The 24,651-nt window shown below is 36.5% G+C and overlaps 1 protein-coding gene across 1 annotated transcript; it reads right to left on the bottom strand.

Annotated features, from left to right (window-relative positions):
• Positions 1-2: 2 nt before the first annotated feature.
• LOC131602165 (amino acid permease 4-like) lies at positions 3-2,831 on the bottom strand. The gene is made up of 8 exons (XM_058874184.1): positions 2,615-2,831; positions 2,414-2,540; positions 2,082-2,315; positions 1,898-1,991; positions 1,589-1,803; positions 1,345-1,502; positions 1,029-1,256; positions 3-513 (listed from the first exon to the last, which is right to left on the bottom strand). Exons 1-8 carry the CDS (start codon positions 2,660-2,662, stop codon positions 88-90), a joined length of 1,530 nt encoding a protein of 509 aa, XP_058730167.1. The 5' UTR covers positions 2,663-2,831; the 3' UTR covers positions 3-87.
• Positions 2,832-24,651: the final 21,820 nt, after the last annotated feature.

The raw sequence follows: 24,651 nt of genomic DNA, 5'->3' as shown, positions 1-24,651 counted from the left end.
TATGTCAAACCATAACTTTCATTCTAAAATAGGTCTGTTTCCAACAGTTAATGATACAATCTAACACTCCAAGAGTGTTCTTTTCACTTAATAACTAGTTTTGAATGGCTTATAAGTCTTGAGATCCAAAACAACCCCTGCAATGGATCCAACAGCAGCCAATATTGAAATGATGAGGCAACATCCACTAAGAATCTGAAGTCCAAGCCACCTATTAGTCCATTTTCTAATCTTTTTCTGTGAGATGTACATGTCTATTGGGAAATAAACTGTCAAGGGCCAGAACCCAAAAGCTCCAAGTAATCCAACTACATCATTGAAAAATGGTAATAGCATGGCTATGAGGGTTGTTAATAGCACAAAAATTGTCCTCCAAACTAAGCGGAATAAGTTGAGTTTGTACACTCCAATGCAGGGAATTGGTATATCATATTCTGCTGTCACAAACTTGTTTTTAGGCCATTTACTTGCACTCCACTTCTCAACAAATGCAAAGAAGGGCTGGGAAAATACCTAACACAATAGATAGACATGTAAACAGCAATAGTAAGCGCGTGTATCGGTGTCGTGTCAGTCTAATAGTAAGCGCGTGTATAGATGTCGTTGTGTCAGTCTAATAGTAAGTGTGGTATCGGTGTCGTGTCAGTCTAATAGTAAGCATGTGTATCGGATGTGACACCATTTAGTAAGGGTGGTATCCGTGTCGTGTCAGTCTAATAGTAAGCGCGTGTATAGTTGCCGTTGTGTCAGTCTAATAGTAAGCGTGGTATCGGTGTCGTGTCAGCCTAATAATAAGCATGTGTATCGGATGTGACACCATAATAGTAAGCGTGGTATCGGTGTCGTGTCAGTCTAATAGTAAGCATGCGTATTGGATGTGACACCATAATAGTAAGCGTGGTATTGGTGTCGTGTCAGTCTAATAGTAGGCATGTGTATCGGATGTGACACAGAGACACATTTACTGAATTGTTGGTTCTGCATAGATAATAAAATAACATGAACTTAAGAGTAATAGGATATAATACCTGGTATGCTCCAACTAGGTGCACAACAATTGCAAAGTTGGCAATGTCAAGAAGCCAATAAGGGTTATAAAATCCAAAACCAGTCAAGAGATTTCCAGGTACATGATCTCCAAAAGCAGCATAACCCATGCTTCCACAGAGAATATAAAAAATTGTAGTAACCATGATGCTCAACATAGTGGCCTTTTTCATGGTCTTGTGCTCAGCAGGAGGAGATTTTAAGGTGTCCTGTGCAACAAAACAAACATTTTCCTATGTAACTGTGCATTCTATAAGAAAATGTGTATATTATCATGGTGTGCATCATCTAAATTACCTGAATTTCAATGAGGATAATTGAAAAGGAATATGCAAAAGCCATTGCTCCTAAAGCTTGTAAGCTCCTCCATATTTTCTGTGTGCCAGTGACTGTTCCAGCTGCTGTCACTGTGCCAATACTAATTCCCATCAAGCGTCCATGAAAAGTTTTATTTTCTGCGTGATGAAAAATAAGAGTGAAAAATTACATAAAAAAAGATAACTATAGTTTCATGATCCTGTATATACATATCTCCTTGTACCTGCTACTTTGGCCACACCTAGACCTAATCCAACTCCAGAATAAGTGAAGGACATGATAGCTGCAACTATAGATAGCCACCATACTTGATCAAAATCTGGAATTTGAGATAGTATCACTTCTGCTATACCAAATGCTATCATATACACATTACTTGACATATGACATGGATCATTTCCATGACTCTCGTGGTAACAATTCGACCTTTTTATGGCCCTGAGAAACAGGCAGAAATGTCAATAACACAGCATCAATACAGTTAATAAAACCAAAACGGATAATTAATGGCGCATATGTTTTAGCAACTCACATCATGCTAACCGAGGCAGCAATAGTGTATCCAATTGCAACACCAAAGAGATTCACATATTGAATCACACCACAAATTTTAAACTTCTTCCCTCCTGAAACTCAAAAACAACTACACAATCAAATTTCATCCTATATAAATACACCACACATAACTACATTACATGTTCTAAATCTTAATTTACCTAAGATAGACTTTACTGCATCAGTATAGGTGTAATTTCTCGGTCCAGTAACAGAATCATCTGTTCTATAACACTGAGTTAGTAAAGTGGAAGTATAGAGATTGACGAGTGCGAATAGAAGCAAGACAACAGGTCCAACAGCCCAACCAAGTTGAGCTATTGCCCATGACAACGAAAGAACTCCCGAGCCTATCACAGCAGTGATAATATGAGCCGTTGCTGTCCAAAATGTTCCTGCAATACAATACAACAATCAATTCAATAGGTATCAAACTCGCTACTATGAGATTTAGTATTAAGTCAAAATATGGAATATAGTCTAGATTTTGAACCTGTTCTCTTGACGCGACCATCGTCGTCGAGAGACTTGGACTGAATGGTTAGTGGTTTAGTCTCAGTTCTGATTTTAGGCAGTGGTTCCAGTTCCATGTAGTGTCTGCTATCTTTCCTTTCTTCTATCTGTAACAGAAAATTGAATATATCAAAACATATAAAATATATAAATAAATAAATGGCATGAAAATTGTTCTTACTACTCCTTGGTAGATTCTGCTAGGAAGAGTTCTACTTCTTGCCAACATTGTTATTGCTATCTGAATATGATTTTGGTGAAAGTGAATGGAGATTTTTATAGGAAAAGTTTATGAATGTGCATTGTACAACCAACGTACAACACGTTTTGAGTGATGAATGATAGCTGAAACAGTGATATTTTATCTTACTCGATTATTGGAGAGGGATAATTTGAGATTGTAATCAATGGTTTTTTGGATGGTTATGAACACGTGCATGGCTTATGAGGAAAGACACAAACCGTCACACTTTAAGTAAAAGAGTGCATGGGGCCAACTACCAATTGAGATGGTTAAATTGGTGCCAACAAAGTTATAGTATCTATCTACCACATGTTCATGGAATTTGAAAAGAAGGGATAAGAAAATGATAAGTTTGTGTTATTGCGTTCCAGCGTGTAGTTTTAATGTTCTCTTGAAGCACACTAAATGCTTAACAGTTCTTTTTTTTCAAGTAATTAATCAAGTGAAGGAAGCGTCGAGTATAGAGTGGATGTTAACAGTTCTGTTTTGCTAGTTTGGGAGCTTTATCATGTCAAATCTAGTTAGGACAGCCCCAGTTAGAGGCAAATCTAAATGCTTAAGTGCGCTTACTGTAGAGAAGAGGGTGATGTGTGATGTGTGATGTGGATTGCCCAAACAAAGGACTGTCTTTATTGTTCTTACAGTTATGCTTAAATGCCGACATTAAGGACAAGAAAGTAATTTTTAGATTACCAAGGAATATCATAAATAGATATAGCAAATAAGATTTATGGTTTTGTGGGTATTGTTTTGTAAATGCTTTGGGTTTTATTTAATAGTTATTTATTAATTGAAAAAGTATTTTGCAAAAATAATATATTTTGCGTTAGTTTGATTCAATTGGAATGTCCAAAAGATGTACTCCCTCCGACCATTATTATAAACAAATATTTTATTTTTAGTTTTATTGAATAATAAATGTATCTGATCTACATAAAAGATCAAATATATTTATTGAATAACCTAAAAAAGAACTTTTATTCATAATAATGACCGGATTAGTAGTATGAAAATTTGTACGCTAGCTCTAATGGTCGGTCGAAAGACAAATAGAGTTTAACAGAATAATTACTCACTTTATAATTATAAATGTTTAATAATAATTAAGATAGTTTAACTGAATAATTAATGATAAAACTCCTATCTTTTGATTTAAGAAATGAATCGGATTTTTTATTCTAATTTTTAACTCTTAGATATTGTTTAGTGATAAATGTTTCAATATAATTTCTAACTTTTTTTTTAATTTGGAGAGACATTTATGAATAAAACATTCATCTTTTTTGTATAGTGTGTTCATTAAATTTCCTCTTGTTTGATATTTGAAGAAACTCCATATATCACTTCAAAAGCATCCCACATTTCTTTGGAAGATTTACAATTATAGACATAAAGAAGTTTACTATCGTCTAAAGACATTATTAGAAAATTCTTGGTTTTGAAATCAATTTCATATTTTCTCTATTCTTCTATGGTCCAAAGAAAATCAGGTTTATCTACAACTTTTCCAGGATATCATCTTGAGAGTATCTAGTAATGCTTAAGAGTTTTAGGTAGGTTAAACTCTCGAACCCCCTTATACAAGAAAAAATGAAGTTTCAGGCTAACTTCCAACCAAACAAAGAACAGTGGACTGAAGTGATTAGTATTCCTTCCAAATAGCAGACTGAAGCGATTAGTATTCCTTCCAAATAGCAAACTTAAGCGATTAGTCTTCTTTCCAAACACAAACTTGAAGTGGTTAGTCCCCACTCCCCAAGCTAAACCGAGATTTTGTATAAACTTATCTCGAACTAAGTCGGAGTTTTGAATAGGCTATCCTCCAAACCAAACCGAGGTTTTGAACAGGTTAACCACGAACCATGTTGAGATTTTAAACCGGATGATCTCGAACTGAACTTGGGTTTTGAACAATATGACCACTAACCAAGTTGAGATTTTAAATCGGTCTAATCTCCAACAAATATGAGAATTTAAATTGGAATGATCTCAAACCAAAGTAAGCTCTTACACAGGCTGAGCTTATGAACCAAAACTACGACTTTGTTAGACGACAAGACCTTATCTATTAGGGGTGAAGAGATCCCCTAATTCAAAAGTACAATTTTTAAGATTTTAGAAAAGAGTTTAAACTTTGGCTAGTTGAAGTTTCGCGTTTAGATTGAAAGTCGTCTAAACCAAACAAGCTATTGGAACTCGGATATGCGCTACCGGTGATGGTATGACAATGAGACAATTAACATTAACAATTGAATTCTCAAATTAACAGTTCAATTATTCACAAGCTAACCAATTTCAAAACAATTTAACCTCAAAACAATTTAAACACAAAACAATACAGTGTCAAATTATCGAACACTTGGTATGCGATTTATTTTTTAGAAATTTCTTTCAAGTTTGTTGATACTCAAACCCTCTTACAATCAAAGTGATTGCAAGAATATCAACAACTCAACAATTATCAAAACAATTTCCATTAATTTACTATGAATCAATCGCTCGATAGATGTGTTAAATAGTTTGATAATGGAAATTTAAGTGCAAGAGAAATAAAGAGATAAAGAGATAGAGAGAGAGACAGAGAGAGATTGAGGACACGAGGAGTTTGTTTAGGCAGTTCACTGATCGTCCTCTCTACGGCTACCTCTTCCACTAATTCTAATTTGGAATTGAGATATCATTCTTGCTATGCAAAAAATTATTTACAAGAGATGTCAAGCAATCCAACCCTACAAACCCTATGTTTGATGTTAATCCTTGCAATTCTTTTTCCTTGATCTGAGTTTGATCAAGCCACCCCACAAACACCAATTGATTCACCATATCACACCAGTCCTTTATAAGAAACCATAGTTCCTCAAAGCCTTCACTCGATCGAATCCAATTGCATAAATCTTGTCGAAAACCCCTAAATCCACACTTTGATCTTGGAGTAAAAACCCTCACAGTTTTTCCGATGAAACCCCTATGATTCTTAACCCAATCTTAGGTTACAACCAACCTAAATTGAACGTTATCAGCCAAGTCTAGATGGCACCAAAATAATGAATGATTATGTATACTTTATTTGTATGTATGCATAAAGGTTCAAGATGATGAGAAATCTTAGTATGCGTTTATAGTTTCATCAAATTGGAAAGATGCATGTATGATGTATTTGGTGCAAGTTGGAGGCAAAAAGGAGATCCAAAAATATAAAAAAATGCAATTTTTTTGAAAAACAACAGTATATGTCGACACATGTAAGTCATGTGTCGACCTATATTGGCACATGCATCGACCTATAGCAGGTTATGAGTCGACAAAAATTTCCAGAAACTTCAGGTTTTAAAAATTGCAGGACATGTGTTGACTTGAAAATCGTATGTGTCGACACATAGAAGAAATTTCTTCAGTATCTATTGACCTATACCTTGTATGTGTTGACCTGTACACTTGCTTTTTGGATAAAAAATGATTTTTCAAGCCTGAAATTAACTTTTGATGCAATATAATTCATTTTTAATGCATGGTATGTTTCTCAAACATGTATTGGATGTATTCTAAGATCCCTAATGCTTAGGCGCACATAATGACTCAGAGATACCGTTTAATATACTACATAAATGCTAATAGTTTCCTAAGTTTTGACATCATGCAAAACATCTAGTGGGCAAGTTCACTCACATACTCCCCCTTTTTGATGATGGAAAAACTTACGACGGTATGAACTTTATGTCTTCATGAAGGCTCCCCCTAAATGTGTGCATTCCAACCAACTTCGTCTTTGCATATGCTTTCTCCCTCTTTAACAACATCAAAAAGAGGCAAACAAGCCGTGAGAAGTATAATATAGGCACAAATACTAATAAATCACATAGAGGTATTTTGCAATAGAAAGAACATGCCCTCACACACACACACACACACACACACACACACACACACACACACACACATATATATATATATATATATATATATATATACATATACAGTGATGCGAATAATAAACATAAATAAACACCGCTGCAAATCATCACAATTAGAATCACAGATACAAGAAGGTGATGAACGCGTTGTTATGCTAAACTCTTGAGTCGCTTCAAACACGTTATGTTTACGCAACTATTCACATTGGTGCTCCCGAGTTTGTACACGCATGTGCCTAGCTTGGTGAAAACAAACTATCACCACTAAAACCAAAAGCAAAGATGCTAGCATAAAATGTGACATGGCTACATCAAGAATTACACAAGTTCACACATACTCAACTTAATTCATGTTAAAATAGATACAAAGCACATATATATGCAAGGAACATTAGTACAAAGAATGCTTTAGACATCAAGATCATATAGTTCAAATGTACAAGCTTTATGCCATGACAAAAATCACCTATAACAATGAAGTACAAAACTTAAAAATGAAGTCACTATAAGCATATGAATTGAAAAACACAAATACGTTAATCAACTAAATTTTTGGAAGCGAACATTCATGGTATTGTATCATGCATCAAACATTTGGAACTAAAAGAAACATGTTAGTAGTTAAGGAATTACTTTCAAGGAGAAAATGGAACAATATTACCTCATAGATGAAAGGAAGGAAGAATGCACCCGCATAGTGTGAAACTTTCATATGAAAGCTTGACCAAGTATGTATAGAGTGCATGTAAAACATGCATTTAGGCAACGTTTGAGGTATCAAGTATCCCTAATTCTCTTTGAATGTTGAAAAATGGTTCAGATGCAAGAGGTTTTGTGAAAATATTCGCGAGTTGATTTTTACTATTAACATGCTCAAATACAACATCCCATTTTTCAACATGGTCACGTAGGAAGTGGTGACGTATCTCGATATGCTTAGTGCGGGAATGTAGCACCAGATTCTTGGTTAGATTGATAGCGCTAGTGTTATCGCACATAATTGGAATACGTGATAGTTTAATATCTTAGTCTAATAGTTGTTGTTTTAGCCACAACATTTAGGCACAACAACTACCAGCTGCGAAGTATTCCACCTCGATCGTTGACAAGACAACAAAAACTTGTTTCTTTCTATGCTAAGTGACCAAGGAATTTGAAAACATGTGACAATTTCCATTAGTTCTGTTCATATCTGATTTTCAACCAGCAAAGTCGGAATCGGAATAACCAACCAAGATACTGAAAATTCTAGTAACCTCACACACAATGTCTTACTGGATGTTATGACATCCAAACTGACACAAAATAAATTAAGACAGAACAACATAAAACAATAAAGAACACACATAATTGTTTACCCAGTTCGGTTCAAACAACCTACTCTAGGGGCTACCAAACCAGGGAGGGAATCCAATATAAGCAGAATTAATTCGGAGTTAAACTCCCCCGTTTACAACTCCTCACTTTGAAGGATAGAAAAACACTTAGAAAGGGGGGGGGTTTGAATAAGTGTAGCTTTAAAAACTTGACAGATAAAAATAAATTGCACAGTTATTTTTATCCTGGTTCGATGTTAACTAAACTACTCCAGTCCACCCCCGCAGAGATGATTTACCTCAACTGAGGATTTAATCCACTAATCGCACGGATTACAATGGTTCTCCACTTAGTCAACAACTAAGTCTTCCAGAGTCTTCTGATCACACACTGATCACTCCAGGAACAACTGCTTAGATACCCTCTAAGACTTTCTAGAGTATTCTGATCCACACGATCACTCTAGTTACAACCTGCTTAGATACCCTCTAAGACTTCCTAGAGTATTCTGATCCACACGATCACTCTAGTTCCTTACAACTTAATGTAATCAATTCTAAGAGTATTACAATTGCTTCTTAAAAGCTATAATCACAAACTGTGATATTTCTCTTAACGTTTAAGCTTAATCTCACTAATATATTACAACAGCAATGTAGTGAGCTTTGATGAAGATGAAGATTCTGAGCTTTGAATAGAACAGAGTTTCAGCAAGTTAATATGAGTTGTTTTGTTCAGAATCGTTAACCTTGCTTCTCATCAGAACTTCATATTTATAGGCGTTGGAGAAGATGACCGTTGAGTGCATTTAATGCTTTGCGTGTTCCGTACAGCATCGCATTTAATGTTATACGCTTTTGTCAACTACCTCGAGCCTTGTTCACGCTGTGTCTACTGACGTTGCCTTTAATAGCTTTTAACGTTCCTTTTGTCAGTCAGCGTAGCTTGCCACTTGTACTTCCTTCTGATCTGATGTTTGTGAATACAACGTTTGAATATCATCAGAGTCAAACAGCTTGGTGCAAAGCATCTTCTGATCTTCTGACCTTGAAGTGCTTCTGTGCGTGATACCATCAGAACTTCAGTGCTTCTGATCTCATGTTCTTCTGATGCTTCCATAGACCCATGTTCTGATTCTGCTTCGACCATCTTCTGATGTCTTGCCAGACCATGTTCTGATGTTGCATGCTGAACCCTTGAGACAAAGCTTCTGAGCGCTGAATTATGCATACTCTTTGGCTCTGTTTGGCATGCCACTTTTTGAGCTTATGTCTTATAGCTTATAGCTTATAAGCTCATATAACAATAAAAGACCTGTTTGGTAACGGTCTTTTCATTACGAGCTTATAGCTTATTTTACTAGCTTATAGCTTATTTTTCAGACGCTATTTCAAATAGCGTTTTAGCTTATAGCTTATAGCTTATCATTTTTTCTTCCATTTTTACCCTTATTATTTTAGCTAAAATCCACTTTTACCCCCTATAATTTATTTTAATTTAAATTAAAATAATTATATATTAAATGTCCTTCATGTCATTTTAATTAATCAGCTAGTTGAACCGCTAGTTTTACCAAACACTTCAATCAGCTTATCAGCTATAAGTCATCAGTCATCAGCTATAAGCTATAAGCTATCAGTCATCAGCTATCAGCCATAAGCTATCAGCTATCAGCTAGCTTATCAATCAACCGCTATTTTTACCAAACAGAGCCTTTATATATTTCCTGAAAAGGAAATTGCATTGGATTAGAGTACCATATTATCTTAAGCAAAATTCATATTATTGTTATCATCAAAACTAAGATAATTGATCAGAACAAATCTTGTTCTAACAATCTCCCCCTTTTTGATGATGACAAAAACATATATAAATGATATGAATTTGCGATCAGAAAGAGCAGACGGCAAAAGACAAATTACACAGCTATAGCATAAGCATATGAATATGTCTCCCCCTGAGATTAACAATCTCCCCCTGAGATAAATAATCTCCCCCTGAAATAAATACTCGAAGAACTTTAATAAAAGACTTCCCTGATTATTTCGGTAGAGACGATCACATAGGCTTCTGTCTTCAGAGAATTCATAGCTTCTGACTTCTGCTTCCATTGGACAGCTTCAGAACTAGAATTTCTTTAGATCCCTAGAACACTCACAGCTTCTGATTCCTGCTTCCATCTAGGACAGCTTCAGAACTTGAATTTCTTTGATCTTCAGAACATTCACAGCTTCTGATTTCTGCTTCCATTTAGGACAGCTTCAGAACTTGAATTTCTTTGATCTTCAGAACATTCACAGCTTCTGATTTCTGCTTCCATTTAGGACAGCTTCAGAACTTGAGTTTTCTGGATCTTTAGAACATTCACAGCTTCTGATTTCTGCTTCCCTCGGATAGCTTCAGAGCTTTGAATTTCTACCAACATCACTTCATGCTAGATTTGTATCAGAACATTGTTGAATGTACCAGAGCATCATCAGAGCATCTCTACATCCTGAAATGTTACAGAACAAAAACTAAACGACAAAAGTCAGCATGAACGAGTCAGAACATAAAATGTATATTAGAACACATGATATGTATCAGAGCCATATAGGCTAAAATAATGTATCAGAGCAAATAGAATTTTGTCAGAGCAAATAGACAAATATGGATCAAATTCTATTATCAGTGCTTCTGATTCATTCTTCTTTCTTGCTTCTGATTTCTGAAGCTTGACAGCACTTAGCTTGCTTCAGTTTCCATGAGCTTATTCTTTTTACAGAATAACACTTCTTATGGTTTTGCTTCTTGTGTTTGCTTTGAAGATTCTCTTCACTTCTTTATACCTGCAAAACACTTAAACCATATAGAACTTGCAGTTCTTGTTAGTAAAAGCAACTGATTAAATCAAATCATTTATCACATATTTCTCCCCCTTTTTGTCATATCATCAAAAAACAGAAAAGATTCAGAGACAAACAAAAAGAAACACACGGAGGAAGAAGATGATTTCATTGAAGTTCAAACAGCAGGTACAGAAGTACATGAAGATAAGTAAGATCAGATGCACAAAAAACAGATGCAACGAAAAAAAAGAAACAACACAGACTCAATCTAAGATGGCCCTAGCCTTGACAAGATCTTGGCCAGCATCTCTTGAACCTCATTGTTGTGTCCATCTTGCCTCACCATGAAAGCTCTATACTCAGCATTGAGTGAGCTTTGCTCATCCTGTCTCTTCTGAATTTCTTCCAGAGTCCTTGCAAGACGAGAAGATTCATCAGAAGAAGCTTCACCGCTTTCAACCACAGGAATAGCAACTTGATCTGTAGCTTCCATGGATAGATCATTTGCAGGGATTTCCTCAACAGGATCTGATTCAGCAACATGATCTTCAGCATCTGCTTCTTGCATAGAAGCATCTCCATATTCTGCAGCAGGAATTTCCGAGTCTCCATTCTCAAGTGCCTGAAGAATGGCAGCTAGATTCCTGGGAGCAGAAGGACCTTCAATTTCTGGTGGGTTAACAACTTCTGGAATGACCAAGCTTGGGTCTTTCTCAGAAGGGTTTTCCCTCAGATAGTCAAAGAGAGTCTTGAAGTCTCCGAGCAGAACAGGATAATCAGGAATAAAGATAACAATATCCCTGCATGGATTTGCTTCCATTTCAGCAGCCAGTCTTAATTGTTCCATCTCATCCAAGAAGGGCTTCTCTTCCAACAGATGTCTTCCTTTGAGACTAGCAAACCAGAAGTCTTCATAATTCCTTAGAATTCCACGAGGTCGTGGGGCAGCAGCCACAAGTCTTTTCTGTACTCCCACTGCTTCTTCTTGAAACACCTTGCGAAATCTTTTCCAGATATTTCTTGTAGAAACATCATTCAGACCATTTAGGAAGGCTTCATTCAGAAGGTCTAAGCCATTGATTACTTCATATCTGAAAAGTTCCAGGTAGGTAGAAAGTTCAGGTTCAGGCGGATTGAGGGTGAATTTGTAGTTCGGGTAGAGAGGACAAAAAGGTTTTGATTTTCTGGTAGGTAAGGGATTGGATACAGAAGGTGGAGGTGCGGTGGATGAGGATGAGGGAATAGCTGAGAGAATGATTGATGAGGATGGATTATTTGTAAAGGGAATTGGTGAGAAAGTCTTATCAGAAGGAGTTGGGGGAAGAATATTTAGAGGAGTGGGATTTAGAATGGGAGAGGAGGAGGTTGATGGAGAAAGATTTGGTAAGGTGAAGTTTATTTTTGGTTCAGATGGAGGTGATTGGAAGGATGGTTTAGGGACAGAGGGAGGTGGAGTAAAAACCTGCCTGGAGATTTGCACAGAAGAAGAAGATCTGGTTCTGCGAAAGGAATCTCTAATCCTTTTCTCCCTTCGTTCTTCAGAGTCCACCTTGCCAGGATCAAAGGTGACTCTCAACTTCTTGGCTTTCTTAGCCTCATCTTCTCGGGCTTTTCTTTTAATCCTAGCCTTTTGTTCCTTCTGATCCTTCTTCAAAAGGTCAGCCTTGGACGGAAGTACTCTGCCACGGATCCAAGCAGGATCAATATCTGATTGCTTCCTAACACAATCTTCCAGGTAAGACTTGACAACCTGATGCAGTTCTTCTTGAAACAAGGAGGCAAAACCTTCAACAGCAACTCTTCTTGAGAGAATGTCAGGAAAGCTTGGGCACACAGAAGGTACATTTTGAATGAGTTCTAATCTGAACAAATCCACACCATTAAAAATGGGACCTTGAACTACTCCAAGCAAATGGGATGCATTGAGTTTTCTGATGGAGTCCAGCACTTTGCTTTCAGTAAGAATGTCTGAAATCATTCTTCCAAACGGAATAGTCGTTCTTGAAAGATGAGGGTACTTCGCCCTTTCCTCTTCTCTTGACTCAAGGATTGAAGTCTTCAGATTCTCAAACAGAATGTGAGAAATGTTGATCTCAGTCTTTTTGCCAATGCAGAAAAGAGTGTGCTTGTGATCTGGACTGATGTAAGAAGAGGAGAGCATCCTTTTTCTGTGGTGAAGAGAACCCGGAATAATCTCAGCCCATACTCTATAAAATGGCCTCAAGGTGCCTGTGTTATTCGAGTCAATCCCAGAAGACTGAGAGATTTGTTTTTCAACTATCGACCAATCAACAGATGCATGTCGAAAACCAGACCAACCTTCTTCATCATTCAGATTGTATAGCTTCCTGATCAGTTTTTCAGAGATAACCACTTCATGCCCTAGCACGAATGAAATGATGGCCGTTGGGGTAACCGTTGCATGTACCCAGAAATCCTTCACAAGATCAGGATAAATTGGACCAACCAATCTATTTAGGTACTTGGACCATCCTTGCTCAAGGATTCTTGCATCACACTTAAAGCCATTCGCTTTAAGATTGTTTAAGTCCACAGCAGTTTCACATAAAACCTCCAAGTCCTTCGTGGGTATCAAGCAAGTTTTCAAAGGAGCATATTCATAATTTCGTAGAAGGATTTGTGAAGAAGTAAGTCTTTCTTTTGAGGAAGATGAACAAGAGGAAGAGTTCATGATGATTATGTCGTAAGATTAGAACAAAGACTAGGGTTTGAAAAAGAAAAACAGATGCAGCGAAAAAAATGTACAACAAAAAAGAGAGAAGGAGAAAAGAATGAAGTTGAAGCGGGCTATTTAAAAGATTTGAAAATAATTTAAATCATTTTGCATTAAATGAGAAATGACATTAGGAGAGATAGCATGGTAAATGAAATGATTTAATACAGTTACCTAGGTCGGCGTCTTTTCAACTGCACGCTTCGTACTGACCGTAGAGACACGTGTTCATCATCAGATAATGGATGACAGGTGTGAAATATTCAATAGGCTTTACGCCTTCTGATTCCGATCACTGCTTCTGAATTGATCAAGTTTCTCTTCTGGAAACACTCCTTCTGAAGTGTGCTGATATAAATCTGAATGATCTTCTGATCCATTACTTCTGATATACACAGCTTCTGGAGATTCACTTCTTTGTTCTGCAGCTTCTGATAAGACAAAACTGTATCTGCAGAAATTCTTAAGCTGCTTTGTTTCATCAGAAACAAGTTTATCATCAAACCAGATATTTATTGATTCGTCCACAATCAATGTTTCAATATTGTATATTCTGTAGCATTTAGAGCATTCAGAATAATCAAGAACGAAACATCATTGCTTTAGAAACAAACAAAACAGATGGTTCCAAGACTAATAAACTTTCTTTTCTGATCTCCTACGAACATAGTTTCTTCAACAGATTTAAGTACCAGAACTTGGAAGACAGTCCTTCTTCCCTTCAAGTGTTGAGACCAACTTGAGTCCAGGTGACATGACATGTTGACTTTTATCTTCTTTGTCGCCAAGAGAATCTGCAAAAGAAATAGTCTTTTTCTTTGGTACCCACATCTTCTTGGGTCCTTTCTTGTTAGATTTTCTCAAGTTCTGATTGAACTTGGGTTTAACATTGTAAGCAATAGGAGGAACAGCATGATAATTTTTAATGTGAGTTTCATGATATTTCCTAGGTTGTGTCACATGCTTTTTGGTGTGTGTTATGTGAAAACTTTGAGCATGTGAAGTGTGCCTAATATCATGGGAGTGGCCATACTTGAACTGATCATACAATGGCTTGTATGTGAATTTCATTTCATCAACAGATTCAAGTTTGTATGGGGTTTCACCCTCAAAACCAATGCCGACTCTTTTGTTTCCAGACACAGCATATATCATAGAAGCTAGCTGACTTCTGCCAATACTTCTAGATAAGAACTTCCTGAAACTTAAATCATATTCTTTCAGAATATGGTTTAGACTAGGAGTGGATTTTTCTGAATCAGAAGGAGATCCAACGTTATTGGATAATTTTAAAAGTTTTTCTTTTAATTCAGAATTCTCCAACTCAAGCTTCTTTGTTTCAAATTCAAATAGCTTTTTCAGCTTTTTGTATTTGAGACTAATCATAGACTTGAATTCCAGAAGTTCTGTTAGACCGGAAACTAACTCATCTCTAGTAAGTTCAGAGAATACCTCTTCAGAATCTGATTCTGATGTAGATTCTGATCCGTCATCTTCTGTCGCCATCAGCGCACAGTTAGCCTGCTCATCTTCAGAGTCTGAATCATCTTCTGACTCATCCCAGGTTGCCATAAGACCTTTCTTCTTATGAAACTTCTTCTTGGGATTTTCCTTCTGAAGTTTTGGACATTCATTCTTGAAGTGTCCAGGCTCATTGCATTCATAGCACATGACCTTCTTCTTGTCAAATCTTCTGTCATCAGAAGATTCTCCACGTTCAAATTTCTTTGAACTTCTGACGCCTCTGAACTTCCTTTGCTTGTTCTTCCAGAGTTGATTTAGCCTTCTGGAGATCAAGGACAATTCATCTTCTTCTTCAGATTCTGATTCTTCAGGATCTTCTTCTCTAGCCTGAAAAGCGTTAGTGCATTTCATGATATTGGATTTTAATGCAATAGACTTACCTTTCTTTTGAGGCTCGTTTGCATCCAGTTCAATTTCATGACTCCTCAGGGCACTGATCAGCTCTTCCAAAGAGACTTCATTTAGATTCTTCGCAATCTTAAATGCAGTTACCATAGGACCCCATCTTCTGGGTAAGCTTCTGATGATCTTCTTTACGTGATCAGCCTTGGTGTATCCCTTGTCAAGAACTCTCAATCCAGCAGTAAGAGTTTGAAATCTTGAAAACATCTTTTCAATGTCTTCATCATCCTCCATCTTGAAGGCTTCATACTTCTGGATTAAAGCGAGAGCTTTAGTCTCCTTGACTTGAGCATTTCCTTCATGATTCATTTTCAAGGACTCATATATGTCATAGGCCGTTTCCCTGTTAGATATCTTCTCATACTCAGCATGAGAGATAGCATTCAGCAAAAAAGCTTCTTCTGATCATCACTCATTTCTTGCCTTGTCAGCTTTACGCCACTGGCATTTACTGGATGTTTGTAACCATCCATCAGAAGATCCCATAGATCACCATCTAGACCAAGAAAGTAACTTTCCAGTTTATCTTTCCAGTATTCAAAGTTTTCACCATCAAATACCGGCGGTCTAGTATAACCATTGTTACCGTTGTGTTGCTCAGCAGAGCCAGATGTAGGTGTAGACTTTGCAGTTTCATCAGCCATCTTTTACTGAAGCGTTTTTCTCTTCCTGAATCTTTTCTAAACACGGTTAAGTGCTTGCACCTTAGAACCGGCGATCTGATGCCAATTGAAGGATAGAAAAACACTTAGAAAGGGGGGGGGTTTGAATAAGTGTAGCTTTAAAAACTTGACAGATAAAAATAAATTGCACAGTTATTTTTATCCTGGTTCGTTGTTAACTAAACTACTCCAGTCCACCCCCGCAGAGATGATTTACCTCAACTGAGGATTTAATCCACTAATCGCACGGATTACAATGGTTCTCCACTTAGTCAACAACTAAGTCTTCCAGAGTCTTCTGATCACACACTGATCACTCCAGGAACAACTGCTTAGATACCCTCTAAGACTTTCTAGAGTATTCTGATCCACACGATCACTCTAGTTACAACCTGCTTAGATACCCTCTAAGACTTCCTAGAGTATTCTGATCCACACGATCACTCTAGTTCCTTACAACTTAATGTAATCAATTCTAAGAGTATTACAATTGCTTCTTAAAAGCTATAATCACAAACTGTGATATTTCTCTTAACGTTTAAGCTTAATCTCACTAATATATTACAACAGCAATGTAGTGAGCTTTGATGAAGATGAAGATTCTGAGCTTTGAATAGAACAGAGTTTCAGCAAGTTAATATGAGTTGTTTTGTTCAGAATCGTTAACCTTGCTTCTCATCAGAACTTCATATTTATAGGCGTTGGAGAAGATGACCGTTGAGTGCATTTAATGCTTTGCGTGTTCCGTACAGCATCGCATTTAATGTTATACGCTTTTGTCAACTACCTCGAGCCTTGTTCACGCTGTGTCTACTGACGTTGCCTTTAATAGCTTTTAACGTTCCTTTTGTCAGTCAGCGTAGCTTGCCACTTGTACTTCCTTCTGATCTGATGTTTGTGAATACAACGTTTGAATATCATCAGAGTCAAACAGCTTGGTGCAAAGCATCTTCTGATCTTCTGACCTTGAAGTGCTTCTGTGCGTGATACCATCAGAACTTCAGTGCTTCTGATCTCATGTTCTTCTGATGCTTCCATAGACCCATGTTCTGATTCTGCTTCGACCATCTTCTGATGTCTTGCCAGACCATGTTCTGATGTTGCATGCTGAACCCTTGAGACAAAGCTTCTGAGCGCTGAATTATGCATACTCTTTATATATTTCCTGAAAAGGAAATTGCATTGGATTAGAGTACCATATTATCTTAAGCAAAATTCATATTATTGTTATCATCAAAACTAAGATAATTGATCAGAACAAATCTTGTTCTAACACACTTAAACAATTTGATCCGCTGTCGCGCACGAATCAAAAACGAGTATTTTGTAAAACGGTAGTTTAGCGGTAACGACAACTCGAATATCGTTCTCACAAGGATTCTTGTATTATATTAACTAATCAAAATCGATTAAGGGGGGTTTGGTTTAGGATCGATATAATAATAACAGAGTGAAAAAGTGATTAAAATAAGTGATTATGTAAATAAGCTAAAATGACAATTCTACTGATTCGGTTACCGACTTATCACTGGTTCAATAACCTTCAATCCCCTAAGCGGATTCTATTCCCTTACCGATTATAACACCAAATAACAAGCGAACTTGATATTATAAGATTTCATTCCTATTTTCCGAATTAAGCAAACGGATCAGCGCAATCACGAACGAATTAAGCAAACGTGATTCTAACTTACGCAGTTTAACAATTAAGCAACGATAAAATACGATAAAGGTAAAGGAACATCAATCAATCGGTATAAATCAATAATATTCTATACAACTCGAATTAAGCAAACAAGACATATAGATTAATATCAAAAGGGAGAAGAAATTGGATTAAAGATTAAAAACCTCAAAGTATTGGAAACCGTAACCAGCAGAAATTGTCTTCAGGGATTAGTTCCTCATCATTCGTACCAAGCTTTCAAAATTATTTCGTGAAAAGTAAAAGTGAATGTAAACAATACGGCCAGACCTAGGTAAAATGGGAGAGACAAGAATTCGGGTCATAACCGAACTGGGTCAAACAAACATAACTCAGGCCCAAACTAATCGACCCAAAACTAAATAAAACTAATGCTTCAGCTTCAAACGAAATTCTGGAAAATATCCGTTCCGAATCTGACTTCGACTTCAACACGAGAATTTTAGCTCTTTCTCTTAGCTTTCCGACGATTATTAGAACGCTTCGATCGGATTCCCGGAGCTCTAGTTATGATCGTTTCCATGCAGACTGCTAAAGCTGAAAATTAAATACGAAAATCAAATAACAATAAAAATAAATTAAAATATAAAAACATAATAAAATAGAAAAATAAAGAAACCAAACCATAGAAATGCCTAAGTACAAACATAAAGGAACGTGCATCAAAATGCACTGATCAAATTCCCCCACACTTGAACTTTTGCACTTCGAGCAAAATTAAATCAAACTCAAGAAACACACAACATCTGTTACTCATTCCAGACTACAAACTCTTCTGCGGTTAAGGTTGCATCAATAGGTACTAATCTTTCACACTAAAGATATCGTAGGAACACAATTCCGCAATTGTGCGGTCATAAGCCTCCTGAACATACAAACCACTTCGAATCATGTTATTATGCCAAAGTCTAACTTACTCATCCTCCTTTTTACTCTTTTTCATTCAGGCGCAATCACATTAAGCCCGTTATCTCCACACACTTATAGCAAGACGACCGGTTAGTGACTCTGATCCTTTTCTGCATGGGGTTCTGGTACTTACGTGGCATAACCCTTTGTTTACTCAGTTGTAGTTGCGGGGGATCGGACCGTAATCCTCCCTACCAAGTTCAGCACCAGAAACTGTTGAACCAACTAACAAAGAGTCTTATTTTCAACTTTTGAAGGTTCCACAACCGTTGGGTTAAGTGACCGGGTGAGGGTCACCAAACTTAGAAGGTGCATTCCCTTTTTCTTTTTTTTTCTTTTTTTTGGAACACTCACTTATATTCATCGACTTCCCTGCGTAAAGTGTGTGAGAGATGGTGCCGACTGCTGAAATAAACTACTCAAGAGCTGTCAGAGAATGAGACTTAAAGGCTAAAACATAATAAAAAATTCAAATCAATTTCCATATGCATGAGACTTACAGTGTTAAAACGATACCGATCTTGTGAATTTTTCCCTAGTCTTCACAACTAACCTCATATTAATCTATAGCCTAAAAATTTCAAAGTTTGTTTTTTGAAATAACTAAAAATAAAACAAAACGACAAACAAAAGCAAAGAAAATAAATGATTTCCTCCCCCACACTTAAGACATACATTGTCCTTAATGAAAGAACATAAATATAAAATAAGAGTGAGAGAAAGGAAAGAACATTCCCGAGTAGTCAAGGAGGATATGTGATCACATAAGCAGCCTTTCCCAAAGAGTGATCTTCTACATTCTCTTCTTCCAAAGTGGGGCTCTCATGGAGTAGCTTTGGGTAATGCTCATCGTCCTTAAAAAGTGGTTTAGCTCCTTCGCCTTTTATTCCAGGATCAAAGAATGTTCTTCTAAAAGTAAAAGTGTCAAACGGGTACGTGAAGGTGCTCTCATCTTTCACAACATCAAGGAACCAAAAGTTATGGGGCTGCCTTACTACTTTTGCTACATCTTCAAGTGAGATCCTATGCACACACATGGAGGAACTAATATCATAAATGTCATCCAAGGTCCATCCAATTCCTTTCTTATACTTCTTCAAAACCTGCAAAAACTTACTTTCTTGATCAAAATGAAGTTTAGAAGAAATTATAATCGGAAGTTTTTCATCCATCTCTAAATAAGCATAGTTAAGATTTTCAGGAATTGGTTTCAGCTCTCGGAAAGGTGGTTGTTCAATGGATGGTTTGTTCCGGGCAGCCGGGGTGTCGAGAGCTTCATCTACATGAACAACTTCATTTGCAACCTCATCTGCAGTAAGAATATCATTTTGCAAGGCAAGCTCAATTTCAGCACAAACAGGGCAAATTTTAGTGTCAGTACAAACATCACAAGAGTAAACATCATCAAAACTAGACAATGATGGAAAATCAACTGCAAAAAAATCAGTACAAGTATCATCAACAGTTTCAGAAAGAAACTCTATTTGAAAAATAGATTGCTCTTCCAAGGGTTGTTGGTTTGATCCTTGAGCTTGCTGCATGACATTCAATAAAGTGGCAAGTTGTCCAATTTTTGTTTGCAAAGTCTGAAGAGTAGAATCTATTTGTTGCTGATACTGAAGATTATTTGCAGCCATTTCTTTGACAATATCCTCTAAGGTTCGGAAGGTGCACAACACATAACCTCAAATTCATTCAGATGCTTATGCGGATCCTCACCTGCAAAACCATTAAACCTAGGCAACAAATGTATCAAACCAGATTTTAATTCAAAAGGTGCATCAGCTGCGGGATACTCAATACATAAACCATTATAGTTCGCATCAGGGGCAGCCAACTGTCTCAAAGTTCTTTGTTCAGCCATGTTATCAGCAAACACAGAAATACCAACTATGTCCCAAACAGACAGAAACAAATAGAAAGAAGAAAAATGATTAAAATAAATTCATAAAAATATAAAAACACAAAATTTAATCTAATTAAGACAAATAAGAATTTTGGGATTTTTTTTGGATTTTTAGACTCTATGAAAACAGTAAAAAATTCATTAAAAATAGAAAAATGATGAATTTGGCAATTTGGGGTCGAATTCCTTTACTCTTTTAGAGTAAGGAAGTATTGATCGCACAATTTTTCTGCTCCCAGTAGGCAAAAATAGATTATCGATCAGACTCAATTTCTAAAAAAACCGTTTTTTTTGACTCAAAAAGGCGTTATGGCCGAAACCGCGAGGAACCTATGGCCTAAACGCACGAACACTAAACCTAAGACTCTAAAATCAGTTAATAACGACAAGAATCCCCGGCAACGGCGCCAATTTGATCCGCTGTCGCGCACGAATCAAAAACGAGTATTTTGTATAACGGTAGTTTAGCGGTAACGACAACTCGAATATCGTTCTCACAAGGATTCTTGTATTATATTAACTAATCAAAATCGATTAAGGGGGGTTTGGTTTAGGATCGATATAATAATAACAGAGTGAAAAAGTGATTAAAATAAGTGATTATGTAAATAAGCTAAAACGACAATTCTACTGATTCGGTTACCGACTTATCACTGGTTCAATAACCTTCAATCCCCTAAGCGGATTCTATTCCCTTACCGATTATAACACCAAATAACAAGCGAACTTGATATTATAAGATTTCATTCCTATTTTCCGAATTAAGCAAACGGATCAGCGCAATCACGAATTAAGCAAACGTGATTCTAACTTACGTAGTTTAACAATTAAGCAACGATAAAATACGATAAAGGTAAAGGAACATCAATCAATCGGTATAAATCAATAATATTCTATACAACTCGAATTAAGCAAACAAGACATATAGATTAATATCAAAAGGGAGAAGAAATTGGATTAAAGATTAAAAACCTCAAAGTATTGGAAACCGTAACCAGCAGAAATTGTCTTCAGGGATTAGTTCCTCATCATTCGTACCAAGCTTTCAAAATTATTTCGTGAAAAGTAAAAGTGAATGTAAACAATACGGCCAGACCTAGGTAAAATGGGATAGACAAGAATTCGGGTCATAACCGAACTGGGTCAAACAAACATAACTCAGGCCCAAACTAATCGACCCAAAACTAATGCTGCAGCTTCAAACGAAATTCTAGAAAATATCCGTTCCGAATCTGACTTCGACTTCAACACGAGAATTTTATATCTTTCTCTTAGCTTTTCGACGATTATTAGAATGCTTCGATCGGATTCCCGGAGCTCTAGTTATGATCGTTTCCATGCAGACTGCTAAAGCTGAAAATTAAATACGAAAATCAAATAACAATAAAAATAAATTAAAATATAAAAACATAATAAAATAGAAAAATAAACAAACCAAACCATAGAAATGCCTAAGTACAAACATAAAGGAACGTGCATCAAAATGCACTGATCAACCTACCCAATGTATTCCAATCTATTCCTAGACCTGAGTATCTCCACTCACTCCCCCTCACTCACACTTCAAAAACACACCTTGATCTGCTTAACAACTTCAATCAAGATACACACACTCGTGCTTAAAAGATTAGAGTGACATAATACATAAATAACCTATTCAATACAATCATCACAAGACAATTGCTTGGAGTACAAGAGACTAAAACACACAGCTACAGAACTACGATTCTTCGCAATTAACAGTCTTTCTCTCTGTGTTCCAAATTAGGATTGCAGACTTTTTATATGCAGCTCTTGGGCCTTGGGCTTTTTTAGAAACAAATTAGGGTTAACCAAGTTAACCTAATTTACACGCCATCTGGTTGTTACAGAATATGCTGTCAGCAAAATCTTCTAGACGAAATAATCAGCACACAATAAAAGGTTTCCTAAATTGTAGATTGAGAGAAATCAGGAAACACAATCATAAAATATAACAACCCCTGCTGTCAGACAAGGATGTCATGACATCGGTCATGACATTCACTAACAGGACCTGTATTAGGTTAACACATATGCAGCCTGCATAACACAATATAAAACATGTCATGACATCAGTCAAGACATTAAACACCCAGGAATGTTTTACCATAAATGCAGCCAACAAGAAAACATCTACAGATACAATCTCTTTCTTTGGAATACCAAAGCCCATACTTGGATGTACCAGGAATATATCTTAGTATGCACTTGACCGCTTTTAGATGTGATTCCTTAGAAGCTGATTGATATCGAGGGCACATACAAACGCTAAACATGATATCGGTCCTAGACGCGATAAGGTATAAAAGGTATCCAACCATACCTTAATATTTCTTGACATCAGCATCCTTACAATTTACATCCTTGTCCAAGTTGCCATTGGTTGGCATTGAGGTGTCAATTGAGTTTGCCTCCTCCATACCAAATATCTTTAGTAATTCATGGAAATACTTGGTTTGACATATAATTGTTCCTTCATTTAGTTGCTTGGTTTGAAGTCTGAGAAAGTAATTTAACTCCCTCATTAGACTCATCTCAAACTCCCTTGCATTAGCTTAGAAAATTCCTTCACTAGTTGCATGTTAGTATAACCAAATATAATATCGTCAACATAAATTTGAACTAGAAGCAAGTGTTTTCCTTGACATTTAATGAAGAGGATAGTATCTATGTTCCCTCTAGAGTATCCTTAGTCAATCAAGAACTTGCTAAGTCTCTCAATACAAGCCTTAGGGGCTTGTTTGAGTCCATACAAAGCTCGTTTTAGCTTGTAAACATGATTAGGATACTCATGATTTTCAAAATCAGGAGCTTGGGAATCATACACTTCCTTATTAATATATTTGTTAAGAAATTCACTCTTTATTTCCATTTGAAATAATTTGAAATTCTTGGAGCATGCAAAGGCTAGTAGAAGTCGTATAGCTTTGAGTCGGGCCACCAAAGCATAAGTCTCCCCATAATCGATGTCCTCCTCTTGGTTATACCCTTGGCTCACTAGTCAGGCCTTGTTCCTTGTGATCACTCCATGTTCGTCTAGTTTATTCCTAAAAACCCATTTGTGACCCATAATATTTTGTATGCACTTTTGTGTTGATGTTTGTTTTATAATTCTCAACCATGTGTTTCCATGAATGCCATATGTGTGTTTCCATACGAGGTTATGTGTTTCCATCTGTGTGTGGTGCTTGTATGCAATATGTGTGTGCTTCCTTTTGTTTACATTTGCTCTATTTTTGTCAATTTTTTGCTAAAAAGGGAGAATACAATGTTAATGTGTTTGGTTTGTCTTTATGTTATAACACATGTCTTGACATGTTGATTAGCATACTGATAGGATTGAGCTACTGCTAAGAGAGAGTAGTTATTATGGTTGCTTGTTGGATGCAACTATTTAGAGGGAGCGTGATAGTCTGTCATGTTGTGTTGATTGTGTTGTGCTGCTGCTACTAGAGACTAGAAGATTGGTGTGCATAATGTCTTACCTTATGTTATGACATCTTGACTAATTTAAGGCTTTTATCATCTTCTGCTGCATGTGCCTTTGATATGTGAACTTTGGTAGTTCAGATTTGGTTGTCCCTTTGAGGGGGAGTATTGGTTCTTTATGACAGGGGAGTAATGGACCTGTCTAATTGTACAAGCTCCAAAGAGCTATGGTGATGTGATGTCAGACCACATGTTTGAACATCTAATTTCTGAAGAGTCTTGAAGAAGAAGACTATGTGTAACTACTATGTATCTCTGATATATTTTGATGTTTGCAGTTTGATGTAAGGTTACATGGTTTCATGTAGCTTTGAGTTGTGGTTTTATTCCTATCTTCAGGACTTAATTGTGCTTTGGTTATTTTAGCTAAAACTTTCCCAAGCGAGAGATTGTTATATCTATGGTTTTATGGTTGTCATTAATTTTGATAAAATATGGTTCTTAACTGATGTTGAGCAAAATGTTGTAATATCTCGACCAACTGTCATGACAGATTCTGCTATCATGAATTTTTACAAATGTTCTGCCAGATGTTGTAACATGTTATACCAGAACATCGTGATAGT

Source organism: Vicia villosa, linkage group LG5 (genome assembly GCF_029867415.1).
Source record: "Vicia villosa cultivar HV-30 ecotype Madison, WI linkage group LG5, Vvil1.0, whole genome shotgun sequence".
Classification (NCBI taxonomy): Eukaryota; Viridiplantae; Streptophyta; class Magnoliopsida; order Fabales; family Fabaceae; genus Vicia; species Vicia villosa.
This window is presented reverse-complemented; position numbering and strand designations above follow the sequence as displayed.